The sequence below is a fragment of the Gnatocerus cornutus genome, chromosome 6 (assembly GCF_029298725.1).
Source record: "Gnatocerus cornutus isolate USDA-ARS CGAHR chromosome 6, icGnaCorn1.1, whole genome shotgun sequence".
Lineage (NCBI taxonomy): Eukaryota > Metazoa > Arthropoda > Insecta > Coleoptera > Tenebrionidae > Gnatocerus > Gnatocerus cornutus.
Window position 1 is genome coordinate 9,741,540 of NC_142238.1, and position 16,249 is coordinate 9,757,788.

Here is a 16,249-nt window from a genome sequence, read left to right on the forward strand (position 1 = left end):
ATTCATACATTGAAACGGTCATTTCGTCATAAGGCTTTTATACGAGCTGAAAAGGTCTTCTGAGCTCCAGCTTTGTGGGAAACGGTTTGAATAAGAGCGGACGTAATGGATGATACGGCATATCATGCACGCTATTTTATTCACAGCGACTATCTTCATTACTATTTTACAACGGGTGTCGATGTAAGCAGAGAAACAACACCGAAATGCTTTAACGCAGATTTTGAAGTTCTACTATGCTAGTTTGCGAAAAACTTAATTTTACTGGGGAAGCTTCGTGACTACTGTAGTCATGTTGAGGTCGGCACGACATTTTTAAATTACGCCGGATTTAATTCAAGTTGAGTTGTAAATTCTGCTCGGGACGAACTTAAATGAGAAAGGCCGTCACTTTTTTACTTTACGTTTTACCAGGAGCGCCTGTTTTCTTTCGTATTTATACAGGAATTTAGATGAAAGATGCGGGTTGTTTTGTTGTGAGAACCAATGTTAAAACGACTAATAAGGGTCCTTTCAGGTGGGTTTCATACACAAAAGGTGTAATTTATGAGAGAGATGATTAGGATCACGCCCCTCTGCTATAATTTTCATTTTGGTAGGAGGTTCGTGGAAAATTGGAAAATGTCGTAAAATTGGGGTAACTGGAAAAAGGACAAGTGCTTTCGTTGCTTTGATTCTTATATCCCCCACGAACAGACAGATGATTTGCAGAATCACTGCCGTTTTTCAATTTTCCGAGCATCTAAGGAAAGATAATTTACTCAAGTTCAAAAATGTTTTACCTATGCAATCATCAATGCTTTGATATAAATCTTCAAAGATGAGTTATAAGTTTTGCTTTTACCGGTATCCACTTATGTTTTATTACAGCGTTAATTTTGAAAGTTTTATTGCTCGGAAAGCTGCTTTACAATTTTTAATTGGATTTTTCTGAAGTAAAGTAATTGACTTTCAACGATGGGATTTTTCTGTGTCGAAGGAAAAAGCCAAACGCTGGTTTCTTTTATTGTAAGTTGATTTATTATTCTGACTGAAAAAAATTAAAAATCACATCAGGCAAGCTAGAGAAATAAGGTAAAATGTTAAACAATTTCGATCAGAACACGAGTGTAGTTAATTGTGCAAAATCTCTCTTTAAACGTTTAAACATAACCGTATTTACGTAGGTAATCGGTGTTAGTTTAGGTAACTTTGTGTTTTTATGCAATATGTAATTCATGGTAATTTAATGTGTTATCTACTCATAAAATAAATTGTTTCTGTCATAAAATCAGTTTACGTTAGAGCTATTAGAATAATTGGATTTTCGGCGCATCCACCATAATTTTAATTTAATCCACACGTTCTCTAGGAGTGTATAAAATAACTATGACGTTTAATTGGAAGGATTTATTTTAAATTACGCTGTCAACACTGTTTTATATTAAAAACGGACGGTCTAATTTCGCATTACTTGAATGGGTAAAATGTTCTTTTTATTGATTTTATTTATTGGTATGTGAGAATATCGAAAAAATGCTGTTTCTGCTGTTATGTACGACCGCAATATTATTAACGCTATAATTAGTTATACTTCGTACTTTACTTCAAACACTTCTCAAAATATCTGTAATTAAATATTCTTGCCCAATGCCGAGGAATTTCTCCTTTAAATTTACTTCCAAACAACTTGAAACTCAGAAGCTTCCAGTAAACAATTCGAAAAATCTCCAAATTATGCACTCGAGTTTCGTTAAGCTATTAGTTGAGCTTAGAGACTGTGAGAGCTTAAACTAATTATTTAGGAGCAGCTGTCTTAACCAATATCAAATTCTTGTGGAAAAGCACGACTCTAGAGTTATATTTCATCTTAAATCCAATCGATAGTTTAGAATTGCATTTATGGGGTATCTTTTCAAGGTTGCAAACCTTGCACATTACTAAACAAATCCTTGCAAATCTTGTTTATTAGGTGTTTGCTACAACGTTGATATTATTCTGATATAAATATAAATAATTTTCTTGTTTCAGAACGTTCAATTTCTGGCTAAAGCATTTGGAGATTTAAGCCTAAACAACGCACAATTTAATAAGGGTTTCATATCAGTTTACCGGGAATGTTTATAGAAAATCGTTCAATCTCAACTTGCTACAAGTTTGTTTCCATTTCCTTTTTACTACCAAACTTTGCTACTCTTGAGCAGGTATTTGGCGGAGTTGTGAACATTTCCAGTAAATTGGTTTCATTGAATATGGTAATACTGAGTGTTGTGAAAATTGATTTCTAATCATTTTGGGGGACTTGTTAGTTTAGGGTCATAAGTGTAGCGATACGTGAAATTAATTTTTCTATTCTCGTCTTCGCTATAATCCGATGAAGGTACGATGAAAAAATACGCAAAAGCACCACACCTCTTACCCAATAAAGATGCGCCTCGAACGTGTATCGTGCTACTTTAATTTGCATTAGTTACTACACTCGCCCCATAAATCTTCGTTTCATTTTCCGTTTGAGCCATTTATTTCCCGTCCAATTAGTCAAATACACTTACCATTATCGCTCTTCTTTTTAGTTTCCCCACAAACACAATTATTTCGGAAAACGTTGTTACCTAACTTTCGCCGAGTTCACTACAGGAATAAATTGAGTAAATCGAAGACGTAGATAACTTCCCTTGAGAAGCTCCGTTGGTCTCAAGCGCTACCAAATCTGCATTTCAGTTAGTCTCGGACGTAACTGATGAAAATTCGATGTAGGAAGCGAATCTGTTGTTTGCTGACCGCACTCTCTCGACGTCGTTTACTCAGCACTTCACCGACAGACCGAAACCTCCAGGGAAGAACCATTAGCGCATTTGTTATTTATACCGATGTCCCTTACCGAGAAGCACGTTACCGGTCTAATTAATGGTGGCCGGTTTAGTAATTTTGTACGGTTTGTGGGGGCGGTTTATTTTGATAACATCTGGGGATTGAATTTCGCAAAGTGGCGAAGAGGCGAAGACTTACATCTGTTGTTGTTAAGACAGAGTAATTATTTTGGCGGAAACAATGCCTGGTCTAAAGTTATTGTTCTCATTGTGTTATTTAAGGAGTTTACTACATTAGTTCTCCTGTGTCTATTTAAAGTAGTGAAATTAATGTCAATTTGAGTTGTCCAAACGCAATCCGATTTTGACGGGTTCTCATGTTTAGTGCAAAATAGAAAAGATATCCTTTGGGAATTTTCTAGGCTCGGTTCACTACCCTTCACTGGTTATTTTATTGATTGATTGTTATATTCTATTGTCTCGACAATTTGAAATATGATTTACAATCGGGTCGTTTTAGAATAATTTATTTGAAAAATGCTAGTATGTTCTTATGAACATTTAATCAATAGTTTATTTTGAAAAAAATTGTACCTTTCTCTTGAAATAAATAATGAAAAATTGTAAATAATATTTTTCTACTTCCTGGTAATTTACAAAACGGCAAAAATTATCATAATTTTGCTCATTCAAGCGCTTGGTTAGATTCGCTTCGTTTGAATTCTCATATTGATGAACTGATTATAGATTACATATTTTATTCATGATAAAATTACAATGCATTTTCCTTGTTTAGTGAATCTGTTTTCCATCAATCTGAATAAAAAAAAATGAATTAAAGTCTATTTCACTTTGTAAGAATGATGGATGATACGTATAAAAATTCATATCACAAAATTTTTTAGCCTTCAAACGACATTTTTTCCACCTCAAGTGAAACGAACAAAGACAAAACTTTATGGAATTCTCAGAAACAAAATACGCTGTATTGAGTTTGATGATAAGGAAATTGATATAAAACTTTCAAACCGAATAATGGTAACTGTCGAGTTCAGGAAAAATTGCTTGTCCTTTTCCGTATAAATAAACTAAGCAAATTTGGTCTTTTTTTACATCTCCGTGGAGGAAAGATGATACTTGTTTTGTTTGTGTTGGGTTTTTATCTTGCAAAAAGACAATTTAATTACATATTTCTCGAACAAGCGAACGTACTACATTAAATATTTGCATAATAAATCCCTCTGAGCGTACTCTGGAATGACTTTCTAAGGTTCTTTACCATAAGGGTCTAATAATAATATCCTGTCGTAAGCGTGTCTGTTATTTTAGCCATTATCATGCATGACGGACGTAATCAGTGAAAACGAAAAAGTAGATGCGGTACATGTAGGGTTTTACGACGGCCGGCGCGGCGCGGATCACAAAAAAGGATAAATTAATCTCTCGTATAGAAACATTTTATCGCGCCCAGGGTGATACCCGAATTTTTGGTACATACGGTTTCAATTATGTTGCCTTTCACAGGATCCGATTAATTCGAGGCCAGAGGGAACATAAAACGGTGAACAACACCATCGTCAAAAAACGGAATTCTGTAATATGCATGTTGACAATGACAACAAAGGAAGAGAATGGAGAGAAGGTATTTCATATTAATCCTACTGCATTTTACACTTTTTTCTATAGCATTTTCCTACGAAATGAAGAGGGTGAATTTAAATAAACACCTATTTCCGCAAAGATGGCCTTTTTCTTATTTTTTTAAATTGTTAATTCGTAATTCGCATAGTAGTGTCCCATCTGTGGTTGTTAATAACGGCATTTTGCAATTCAAATTAGCATCGTAAACTATTACGAAGTTCCTTCAAACCCATTATCTGTTAAACAAGTCGTTACCGAAATCGTTGTCATATCGATTGTTATGCAAATTAAATCGAAGCCCAATAAAACCTCGGAAAATCTTCCATTCTCTCTTGAAAAAAAAAATCGCAACATTATTTCCGCACCGTTTTTTTGTCGTTCCTGTGCGAGAAAACCCGATAAAACTTCAATCACATTTGACGACCCCTAATAAACTAAGTGCTAACGGTACTAATTGCTTTTTAATGAAGGTCGATTTGCCGACACTGCGTAATTATTTCCGATAGACGTCCGTCTACTAATTAGGCATGACGTTAAATTTGATTGTGCTTTGCCGGATAAACTAGCGATTTATGTCTGAAGCATATGACGCGAAGGAGCAACTAGTGACAGCATCGAATGTTACTAATAAGAGCCTGTTGCGCTGAAAGCTCTATTTTTGCTCAATTCACTCAGAAATGTCGTTAAAGTCATGATCAAGTTTTCTTAAGTGGATACGGGGGAAGTTTTCTCAATCAATTTAGTGATTACCGGTATCTTCCAGGTGTATGTTTTGCTTTGTTGGCTCGGGAATACGCGCATCTCGGGACAAAATTTTAACTTCAAAAATCCACTGATGTGACTAAATTATCATGTCAAAATTAATTAAAAGTAGAATAGTTTACTTTTACGAGAATTGGACGAATGAATAAATTAGAAATTTACTAAAGTAAGCGAAGATGTCGGTGTGATTCTGATAATTTTACAAAGGATTTAGAAAAAGCGCTATCGCCAAGCTGGTGCTGGCTAATCCCAAACTCAAACTGTTTCCATATCCATCCATATAAACTTAATTCTCTTTCTCCACTTCTCGCATTAAGCTAACGGGCCTCTCTTCAATTTATGAATAACTTTAGACTGCGCTAACGAGTTGCAACTGTGTGGGGGCTGAAAGTTTTCGCGCTAATTCGACGAGTAGACGCGCTATACTCAGAATGACCTACTACAACATGAAGCGATTTATTCGGCCTTGATATCGTTGTGCTCATGACCTCGGCACCGCCATGATCCAGGGTCAAAATCGATGCTGAAGGACGCACGAACTAATTTTAAAACTTAAGTTCTGTTTTATGTACGCTGGAACAGACACACCTGTTATTAAACTTCCTTTACGCGTGGATTCTCTAATTAATGGTCTTCGTTTCGGAAAAAGTGGAAAACAGAAATGATTTATTTACCGCAGGACTAGAAGGGATTAACCTTACTCCACTGTCCAGTTAATCTGGTATTATAACTTTGCATCAATCATGTTTCAGAGGTAAATACTATGAGTTGACTCTAACGTGGAAACGTGGCGAATTTTAGAATTCAGTCCTCATGGCAAAAACTACGTTGTGGTTGATGATCTGCCAAGCATTTCTTAAAATAGAAATGGGGTATTCAGTCTCAAGATTCATCGTTTGTTTATAAATTCGTTGAACATCTGCTTTGAAAGTGCAGTTAAACGGATAAAGCGTTTGCTTATTTTATTTTCTTTACTGCTAATAAAGCTGGGGAGACCTTTACCCTTAATTTTAAACGACATGACAGCCATCTAAATGTCAAATAAACAATCGAGCACCGCTCCAAGTGGCCTGCAAGGTTGCTAAAAGTTAATTCCTTTTCCAGAACGTTCCCTCGAAACCATTGGGAGAAGGAATAAAAAGAACTTATCTCATTTCGAATCATCTTTCCAGATTAAGCGCTAATATTTGTGCGTGCGTCCGTGGTGCTTTTCAACCTAAAAAAACCGAAATTTTAATTAACGAAATTTACTGACGTAGCTTAGAACTTTTTTCATTTAGAAGCTGCATATTTTACCATTTTCCCATGGATTCAGCTTCGTATTTCCTTTTGTTCGATCCGAGCAGCTTTCACGTGGGGCGTATCCTATAAGGTTGATCTGTTTATCACCGCGGGGTTACCCACAGGGTTTTGGTTCACTTTTCCCCGCGAAGATTCGCTCTCGGCGGGATGATGAAGCGTTCGCTCTATTTGTCCCGAATTTCCACGGCTCAAGTTTACAAACCATCCTTTAATACACTTAGTGCCGCGTCATACACATCTGCCGCACAATTTATGACAATCCGGAAGGTGGAAGCGAACATCGATGATTAAGCAGAAAAGCAGCTTACGACGAACAACCGAGATTGGTATTTAGGCAAAGATAAGCAGTTTTTACACGCGGGAGATGCGGAGATCTCAAAATCAACAGATAAGGGTAATTTATTGATCAAAATTATAATTTTAAAACTTCACTGCCTCACTAAAAGCTTTCGCTGCCGCAATCGAGACTAAAGTTTCACTAACACTGAACTTGTTCCCAAATGCAAATAAGCAAATTTCCCTATAAAATTTAGCACGGTACTATTGTTTTAATGTCAGCTTTCAACCACGTAGCCAATTACGGTAACAGTTAGTTTTAATTGTGAATAATTATAAAGCTCCGAGTGTCACTTATCAGTTGTCTCTACAGAGAATATGAAACTGCTATTTTGTTTGATGTTTTTGTTTCTCACTCACCTGAGATAAAAGGTGCGAACTCCCCGAGCTAGATCATAAATCACGAGGGGTTAGCTGCCAGAGAAAGCACGCAAGTTTATCCGAAGAAGTTGCAGTGACCTAAATATCTACTGTCTAGATGATTACACGTCTGGTTTGTGTTAAGGAATGTGAAATGCGGTTTTTCTAAGTTTCACGGGTTGAGAAGAAGATTTTTTAGGTTTCAGTGAAATTTATTCCATCGCCGGAATATACCTTTTTATTTCATTTTAAATATGGCGAACATAAGTTCATATTTAAAGTGTTCTTTTTACATTCTACGTTCATACATTTTCATCAGCGTTTCATATGATTATCGAAAAATGTAATATAACTCCACTTCCATTCTCTAAGGCGATGTGGAAAACGTTAAGAATAATATAGAACTAGTCTGCATGCTTCAGTTCCATTTGATTTCATAATGGGAGCTTAAATTTCTGAAATGACATGGAATTGCTTTCATCGTTTAGAAGTGAATCATTATTATAATTTTTAAAAATTTACTGATGTGTATGAATACATATTTAGTTTAAGTAAAAAGGAAAAATCTGTATTTCCAAAATGGAGAGATCATTTCAATTCAATTTCAGTTAAAAATCTGCGCCGCGAAACACTTCATTTCTTTGTGTATGTCTGAAAGTTGAATAACTTGAGTGATGCATATTAAATGTGCTTTTGGCGGTCTTGGAGTGAAGTTAATTAATTTTTACAAGCAAAGGGCCCGCGTGCATATTTTAGCTTTCATAGTTAAAATTATGTTTAATATAAAAGTTGTGCAAAGTAAGTAAAATATGTAATTACCCACTGATGCTTCAGTTTACAGAATATTAAAAGTATCAAAAGAGCTTGAAATTAATTCAAGTGAAGAAGTGCTTTTTTTACGACAGGAACAGTGTTCGTTTATATTGTTTGTGCAAACAAGCTCAACTTGGAATTTTTACGACGTTTTTATTTGTTGTTACCTTTAATGATGGGAATGAATGTTTAGATTTTCTAACTATTAAACCCAGCAGGAAACGAAAAAGCGAATTCTGTTTTTGTGCTTGTTTCAGGTGTAATATGTTTCTATTAATTAAATTGCTGTCTTGTAATCATGACTGATGGGTGTAATTTATCAGTGGAAGCTAATTGGATACATTGTTGAATTTTCCGTTTTGAGTTTTGTCATTTTTTGCATTTTCTTCAGAGACTTCTATTCTAATTAAATTCGAGAGGTAAACTTCACCGGTTTAGAAATATGAACGCTTATTACTCACCTTAATTAAATAATTTCTTGCAACCTTACATTTTAATTGTCTTATTTTCCGTGGAACTTCCATTTCTTCGGTTTAATCAACTGTTCAGAAATGCAAGCAACTCCAAGAAATAAATAAATTTTTGTTGTGGTTAACAGAGACGTAACGTGGATAATATTCATGTTTTGACAACATTATTAGATTGATCGCCACCACTTACATCAATTCGTATTGATTTATCGTAAACGTACTCGTTGCTAAATCGCTTCAAATTATTGAACAGACGTTGATCAGGATTATCCGGATATAGGTATCTCATCTTTTTAATTTAACTTCTTCGAAAATTCACTCATTTCGTGTCACGTCCCAATTTATGAATGTCATCAGTCACTAAAACTGATTTCAGTGCCATTTCGTGCAACAGAATCGTCGGACTCGTGGAAATAATTTATAGACGACCGTCACAGCTCATAAGGAATTTCATTTTTCTTAAGGTGAACAGATGAAACCAGCCAAATGGCCAGTAGACCGAAAAGATGAAGATGAACGATGCTTGCGGTAGCTCAGCGTGTGTCGTACTGATAGTGTTATCACTAGCTATCATAAGACACACGCGGCTATCGCCGGTTTCTTTTCTCTGGCCGATTGTGTAGAAAGGGTAGGTTTCCGGTTTCATCAATCAAACATGAAGTGGATAATTTTTCTTTTGAGATACTTTGGTTGAATTCTTAATTTTTCTGGTTTCCGGATTGATGACACGGAACTTTGAAAATAAGTGTGGTAATTGGTTGCTCACTTTCTTGCATGAGAAGTTTCGTAATTAGAGCCGTGAGTTTACCATCATGAAGTGCAATAAAGCTTTACGGGTATTAAAGCACTATAAAAATTTTAGTGCTTTAGATAACAGTGTTGAAAATGATGGAAGGTTCTTTAATTCATAAAGTGAATGGAGTAAGTGCTGTCCATATTTTACATTATTAAAGATATCCACGTCGCTTTACAAGAATTGTGGACTCGTCCGGCGCATCCACCATTTTTACAGAAAACCGAATAATAAAATTTCCCTCGGTGCGATTTCCATACGAATCCAGTGTGATGTGTCGATTCCGGCTCTTATCCGTTAAGCTTTTATCTTTAATTAAGGTCCTTGGATTTTTATTATCGCGTGAGAGTTGGCGCTTTATACTGACCGGTTATCTTGTCTGGTTTCAGGGTTTCCCTCTAAATCAAAGGCCATTGAAGGTAACATAAATTCTCACATTGTTGGAAATTAATGCCTGGAACGGCCCGTGGTGTTTTAAAAAGGTCACAGTTTAATTTTGTGTTTTTTATTTCATTTTTGTTAATTATCGCTGGATCTCTGGGTTTTTCAGCATTCTGTGTTTTACATACAGGAAACACAATAAATAGATTTCGTGAAAAGTGAGTGAGGTTCGTGCCGGATTTAAAAATCGTTATTTACTGTTTTTGTATTGTAAACGATTTTTTGTTACTTCATTCATTAGAATTAAAGAAGTGTAAGTGCCGAAGCAAGTACCGAAAGCATGACACATGTTGTTTGTTTTAATAGCTTCTTGAATTACGAGGAACTAAATAATGTTCATTCTCGTTCTAACAACCGCAAACAATTCCAAACACAATAGCAATAAAACAAGGCGGGATCAGGGGTATAGTGTCAGTATATACGTTTTAAGATGTGAACTGTCTGAATGGTTCAAGGATTCAATGCTCAATTGAATTAACTGTCTACCTGAAAAGGAGATTTAACCGAAATTCCAAGCCCCAAACAGTCTAATCTCTCGCTATCATCAAAACATGTTGTTAATTCTATCATTCTCTACCGAAACATCCTTACTAAATCCGCCATGTTTACGAACCCACACAGCAATAAAGTTAACTATCAAAATGGCTAACTACATTGAAACTCGACAAATCGCATTGTCTCAGACAATAGCAAACAGCTTGAACTAATGAACTGTTTCGAAGAAACATCTACATACAATGCGTTCCAAGCAACGATAATTGTTTGAATTAATGAAATGACTCTTGTAATTAATTAGCAGTACATTCTAAAACGCCATCGGCAGCGTATCGATTCCTCTGACGCAACTATTAACAGTTTAGAAACCCAAAAAAGGCAACAAGAAAAATTCGAAGCAATCTCCTCCAAGACCTTTCCAAATAGAGTTAGCAATAAATGGAAATCCGTTACAAGTTTCAGTGGAAAATCGCCACACAACAAGTTTAATTCCGAAAATTGAGTTCGCTTTCGACCAACTGCTATCCACGGTGTTGAATACTTTTGGTGGATGCGCCGGGAAAATAACCGTAATCCTTACACCATTTTGAAAAAAATGCATTTTTACATGCGTTTAAATTTTGAAATATAACATTCGATGTGTTAATTTGGAAGAAATTGGTTGGGAGGAGAAATTTCTGCTTAAATCAACAAATTTAATTTCGAATTTGACGGTAAGTCAATAATATTGTATAACCATCAGTGTTTTAAAATGTAGTATTTACGTTCTTGAACAATTCACTGGAAGGGGGTACATCTTTTATATTGATGTGTACGGCAATTAATTGATAATTTATGTAACGGCAAACATGAGGTAAAATGGATACACTTATCAAATATTTACGTTAAAGCATTTACTTCCGGGGCGCTTACTAGGAAATACAGGAGGAAAAAAAGGTACCGTTATTTTTTTCTAAACAAACACATGGATTTTTGATGTAAATGAAATTGAGTTCAATTAATAAAAACGTGTGCGTTTGACTTTTATCGAATAACCAAAGTGCCGCTGATCAATCATTTTGACAGAGTTTGAGAAGTTCAGCACTTCCAAGGAAAGGGGAAAATCTGCTGAACACGATGTAAAAGTAAAGAGAACTATACTTTACTTTCACACGGCAATTTTGGACTGAGCTTATGTAGTTTCGAAGAATTCCGATTTAATTTCTGGCATGAATCCGAGTAATCCATTAAAAGTAAGAACAATCCACTCGTGAACAATTCCACACTGTTTTGTCACTGCAGAATTATTATTAAACTCGATTAGAAATTCATCACTCTGAAAACTAATGGAACAAGCGACAATTAAATCTACAATTCAATGAATTTCCATAAGAAAACACGAACTGTTTTATTACTCGCCGTAATTATTTTTACCTTTGTTCTCATTTTGGTTTTATCCTATCTTCAATCACAAACTCACAAATTGCACGTTAATTCTTTCCGGCTAACCCCATCAAAATTAGATTTTGATGTTTATTGATCTGTTCAACAAGAAGCGGAAGCCTCATTAAACTTATTTTCGCTTTTCTAAGATTTATGAGGCACGAGTCTTGTTTAATGAATTCTCAATAAAGAGTTAGATGTTTTCCACACTTTTCAATTGAACCGCGGACGGCACAAATATTTTACGGAAAAACCATCAATAGTGGTTGGGGGGTGAACACAAAAACTTACAAAGAAACAACAATTTTCAACAATTTCGGTTTCGTGTTAGGAACTTGCGAAGTTGATCCATAAATTATGTTTTTCCGTAACTGCAACTGATTATGGAAATTATGCTGTATAATCTCGGCCTGTAAAAAGTTGTAATTGTCCGCTTCGTACTAAATTTCGGCGCATATTTTAGATCTTTGTACTGTTGTCGTTTGCTTTGTGATTGCTAATTAAACAATGCTTTACATTATCTCTGTTTTGTTGCTTCTGAAAAGTATATCCTCATTGTGCGCTGAGCTGTACTCGTAGTTTTGGCTTTATTTTACAGTGAAACGTATTTTATTTGTGCATATGTTTTTCAACTAATCTTTTTCGTAAAACATTTCAACAAAGCTGGAAGCTCATATCTCAACTCCGTTTTTATATTGGCGACAAAATGTAGACAATTAATTTAACGAAAGGACAAAGCATTGCTGGTTGGTACAGATTTCTCTGACTAAAAAAGTCTTTGTTGTTTTGCCTTGAATTTTGCGTGTTATCTTTCACCACCAGCATCTCTTTGATCTAATACAACTTTAGATGTTTAGAGGCAAGCCAGTCAGTTGTTGGTCAAACACAAACATAACAACAGCGCAAAATAAGACGTAAACGGACTATTGAGCACGAAAACACGAAAACGCTTACCTCAACCGCCGCCAGAAATTCGCAAATGGAAGATTCTCGTATTGCTTTGAACACGGATTTTTTCTTTGTGTTCCGTCATAACAATACTCGAATTGTAGCAAGAGTGTATAAATATTTACGCAAAAATCCCAGGTACGAATTTTAAAACGATAATCCCGAAGAACACCCTTGTAATTTATCAGGATTTGCGAAATTAATGTGGAGGCTCCCAGAAAATATTTTCATATAGAGAGAAATTAAAGTAATCCACCACACGCTAAATATGTAAATAGAAAGAGCCCTTCCTTGGCCGTAAAATCCTTAGTGCTTTCTGTTTTTACGGTCGCTTGGTGTTAAAAGAGGGCCAATTTACGACAGGGTAGAAAGTCGCGAGCGGCACCTGAGTCGTAGAGAATGCGCACCTTCATAAAAAATATGTCCTGGTAAATTGGAAGTTATCGGGTTTGGTTCTTCTCGATCTTAAAGCACGCACACCTCTGCATGATGGGTTAATGATTGACGTCAGCCATTCTCGGCGCCCTCTTCCATCGATCGACGGCGGCGTCGTGGCGTTCCAGTCAACAAGTGTGCATGTGCCTCCATTAACTTGAACCAGACCCGCGTAATATCCTCCAGCGACCTCGAAAATGTTGGCATGACAAAGACTTCGACACATAAATTTTTAATAACTTGCTAAAGAAGAAGACAGGGTGAAACAGCAAAGACGCTCGAAATCGGAGAAAATCGCAGGGGATTTTTTTGCGTGCGAGATTAGACATTGACATTTTTATTTCGGTGTGATATTACGGAATTATGGGGGTAGGGCCACTTTTACTTTTAGTACTAGCCATCGTTAAAGTAGAATAACATTGCAGACGTGGCGTAAAGTAATACCTGCTAGGTTTCTTAAATAATAAACTTGTAAACAGAAAGTTACCGCCATGTCTTATTGTAAATCTGCGCGGGGGTGGTTGAGGCTGGTCGTGTCTTTCCAACGAACTCTAGACGCTATAATAATTCATGCTCTTCCGTATTTTCGGTGAAATTCCCAGTCGGAACGCTCCGCTATAAAATTCATGACGATACGTGGGACGATGTTCAATGAAAAGATAGTAAACAAGAGAAAACAGATTATTTCTGAAATAATGGCAAAAATTTCAGTTATCTTTTTGTGACGTTAAATTTTTTAGTCATAGATTCCATCCTATCTTCACTGAATATTTTACGAAATTTCTAACGCATTTTCCGAATATTTGTCGTACCGTAAGAACTTTAATTAATTATGTGCCGCTACGGTAATGTGAAACTAAAATATTTAGGAGCATCATCACGTCCTAATTTTATGATGCTTTCATTCCCTTGGGGCAAAACATTTTTAAACGTGGGCATCGATACTGTTTAGTCATGTTTAAAACTGCATTCCTGTCGTGAAAAACAGTCCGGAGTAAATAAATTTTATGCATGTACGTGACTTTTGACACACTCGTGCTTCTGTCGTTTTGAAGTGAATATTAAAAACTTCGCCAAGTTTTTAATTATACAAACTCAATCTGGGTTGAACTATACCATTTAATAAGTTTATACATTTTAATAAGTTCCTCTCCGAGCAGGATACTTTTTCTCGAGCTTCGTCTTTTTATAATTCAACGCGAATAAAGATTTCTCTCTTGAACTGCTCTAATTTCAGTAATTAATTTCTCTTTTAGAAGTTTTCACCATTTTAAAAGGTTTTGCTTTCAACCGAATCTCAAATTGTTGTATTTTGATTAAATAGAGATGAATTGGAGTAATTTAGTTTAAGGGTTGATTTATTTTGAATAACATTTTTTCTGGTTTTTTGAACTGGTGTAAATGCATTTTGCCTCACGAATAAACTGCACCTTCTTGTCTTCTGTAATTGTTACGTTTAATTCAGTCTTGATTGTACAAAGTAATTGCCAACATTAATAGTTACCATGTCCGTCGATTTCAATATTCATCAACTATCGGATTTCGATAATGTTAGAACGTGACATGCATAAATTCCAAATATTGGCTTCGCCACAGTTTTCCGGGGCAGGCGATGTTCTAAAGGGTCTATAATAATTCTACAACAGAGACGACAAACAATAAATTAATATTAACAACTTTCAAAATGAGGCAAGTCGGCTAATTTATTAACAACAAAGTTGAGTAGAATTTTGTTGTTAGAAGGGTCAACGCGTAAAGTTGCTCTGTTTGCGCCTAAATAAATTTGTCTACAAACGAAGTTTACATAAGAATCACATTTACGGTTGCTTAATTAGAATTTAACTTAGGCATTAACTTAAGTTCAAATGAACAACGCTTCGGATCCGGTTATAGTATATGGCCTATGGCTCATGGTTTAAAGCACCAACTAAGTCATGACTTAAACAAGCGCTTTTGAGCTTTTTAAAACAGTTTAAAATTTAAATCCAACTGAACGTTTCTCGCCTTTAAGCAGAAAGGGAAATTATTTTATCACGTCGAAATAGGAAATTTCATTTATTAGTCATAAACCTTTCCAGCGATATAAATTTATTATTCTTATCTGTAAATACATTCTTCTTTGGATCAATTTTTGAAATAAATCAGTGAGTAATTAAACGAATATTATGCGCGTTGTACCAAATTGCAGCCAGATCGCAACAAGTTGCCGGAAATTTAGATTGTCATTCAGATCGACAATAGCGGCACTTTTTTCTCGTCTTTTATTAACACGAAATCGAATTTCAGGAATGTTTATCCTGGAAAAGGCAACTTCTCGAAACCTCCGAAGTTGGTGTGAAGTATACAGCTCCACTTTCTATTCCACGTCCGAATTTTAAAAGCTTGTCGTGTGATAAAATCCAAATTTTACGATGGTGTAAATAAAAGAAAGTTTTCCCGAGATGTCGAATGTGAATTCTGCGCTTTTATGAACAAAGCAATCTAAATATTATTCATTGCTTTTTAATCATTGTTTAAACACTTGATTGGAAGATATAAGAATAAAATCAATGTTGTTCGTTGTTTGATTTTGTGAAAATTGTTTCAGACGTTTCGCCATGGCTTCCCTTTTCAACCTACGGCAATGGCATTCGACCCCGTACAGCGATTACTAGCCATCGGTTCGAAGTGTGGTTCCCTCAGGATGTATCCTTTTTCATTAGAGTTTAAAATAAATATGATTAGGGACAACGTGGTTCGACGTTATAAATGAAGGAGAAAGGTCAGTATTCTCTCAATTTTCCTGACGCTAATAACGTCAATAAAAAATTCTCAAACACAGCGTTTTTGCTCGTTTTATCGGAGTCCAGAAGCGACACAAAAACCATAAATAAAGGCGTTTTTCCCATTCATGTCGAAACGTCATTTCTAGTATAATAGCATTATTATTGATTTTGAGCGAGTAACCGCTTTGAAGGCAACAAACTACATCCCCGCAAAGTTTTAATGAATGTAGCTTTGTGGACGTTTTTCCAACTAGTTTTTCAGGATAAATTTTAAACGAATCTATCGGACCTTTCTACCCCTAAAAGGATGGATGTCAAAACGTACAGGCAATATTTTTCAATAAATTCAAGCGCAGAAATAGGATAGATTGGGACAAAGTACCTGCGGTTCAAGTCGAATAATAAATTTCATGTTAGCACATGGTGACCTATTTTGTTCGACAAGCAAAATAAAAACTTTATTTAATTTATTTAATT

The 16,249-nt window shown here is 35.5% G+C and overlaps 1 protein-coding gene across 2 annotated transcripts in view; it reads left to right on the forward strand.

The window, feature by feature from the left end:
* Positions 1 to 16,249, forward strand: part of Tomosyn (syntaxin-binding protein tomosyn) — a 71,215-nt gene that overhangs the window by 26,840 nt on the left and 28,126 nt on the right. For both annotated transcript variants that reach the window (XM_088038562.1, XM_088038563.1), the window contains exon 2: positions 15,595 to 15,692. In XM_088038562.1, coding sequence (XP_087894688.1) covers positions 15,595 to 15,692 — 98 coding nt within the window. The remainder of the gene's footprint in view (positions 1 to 15,594; positions 15,693 to 16,249) is intronic.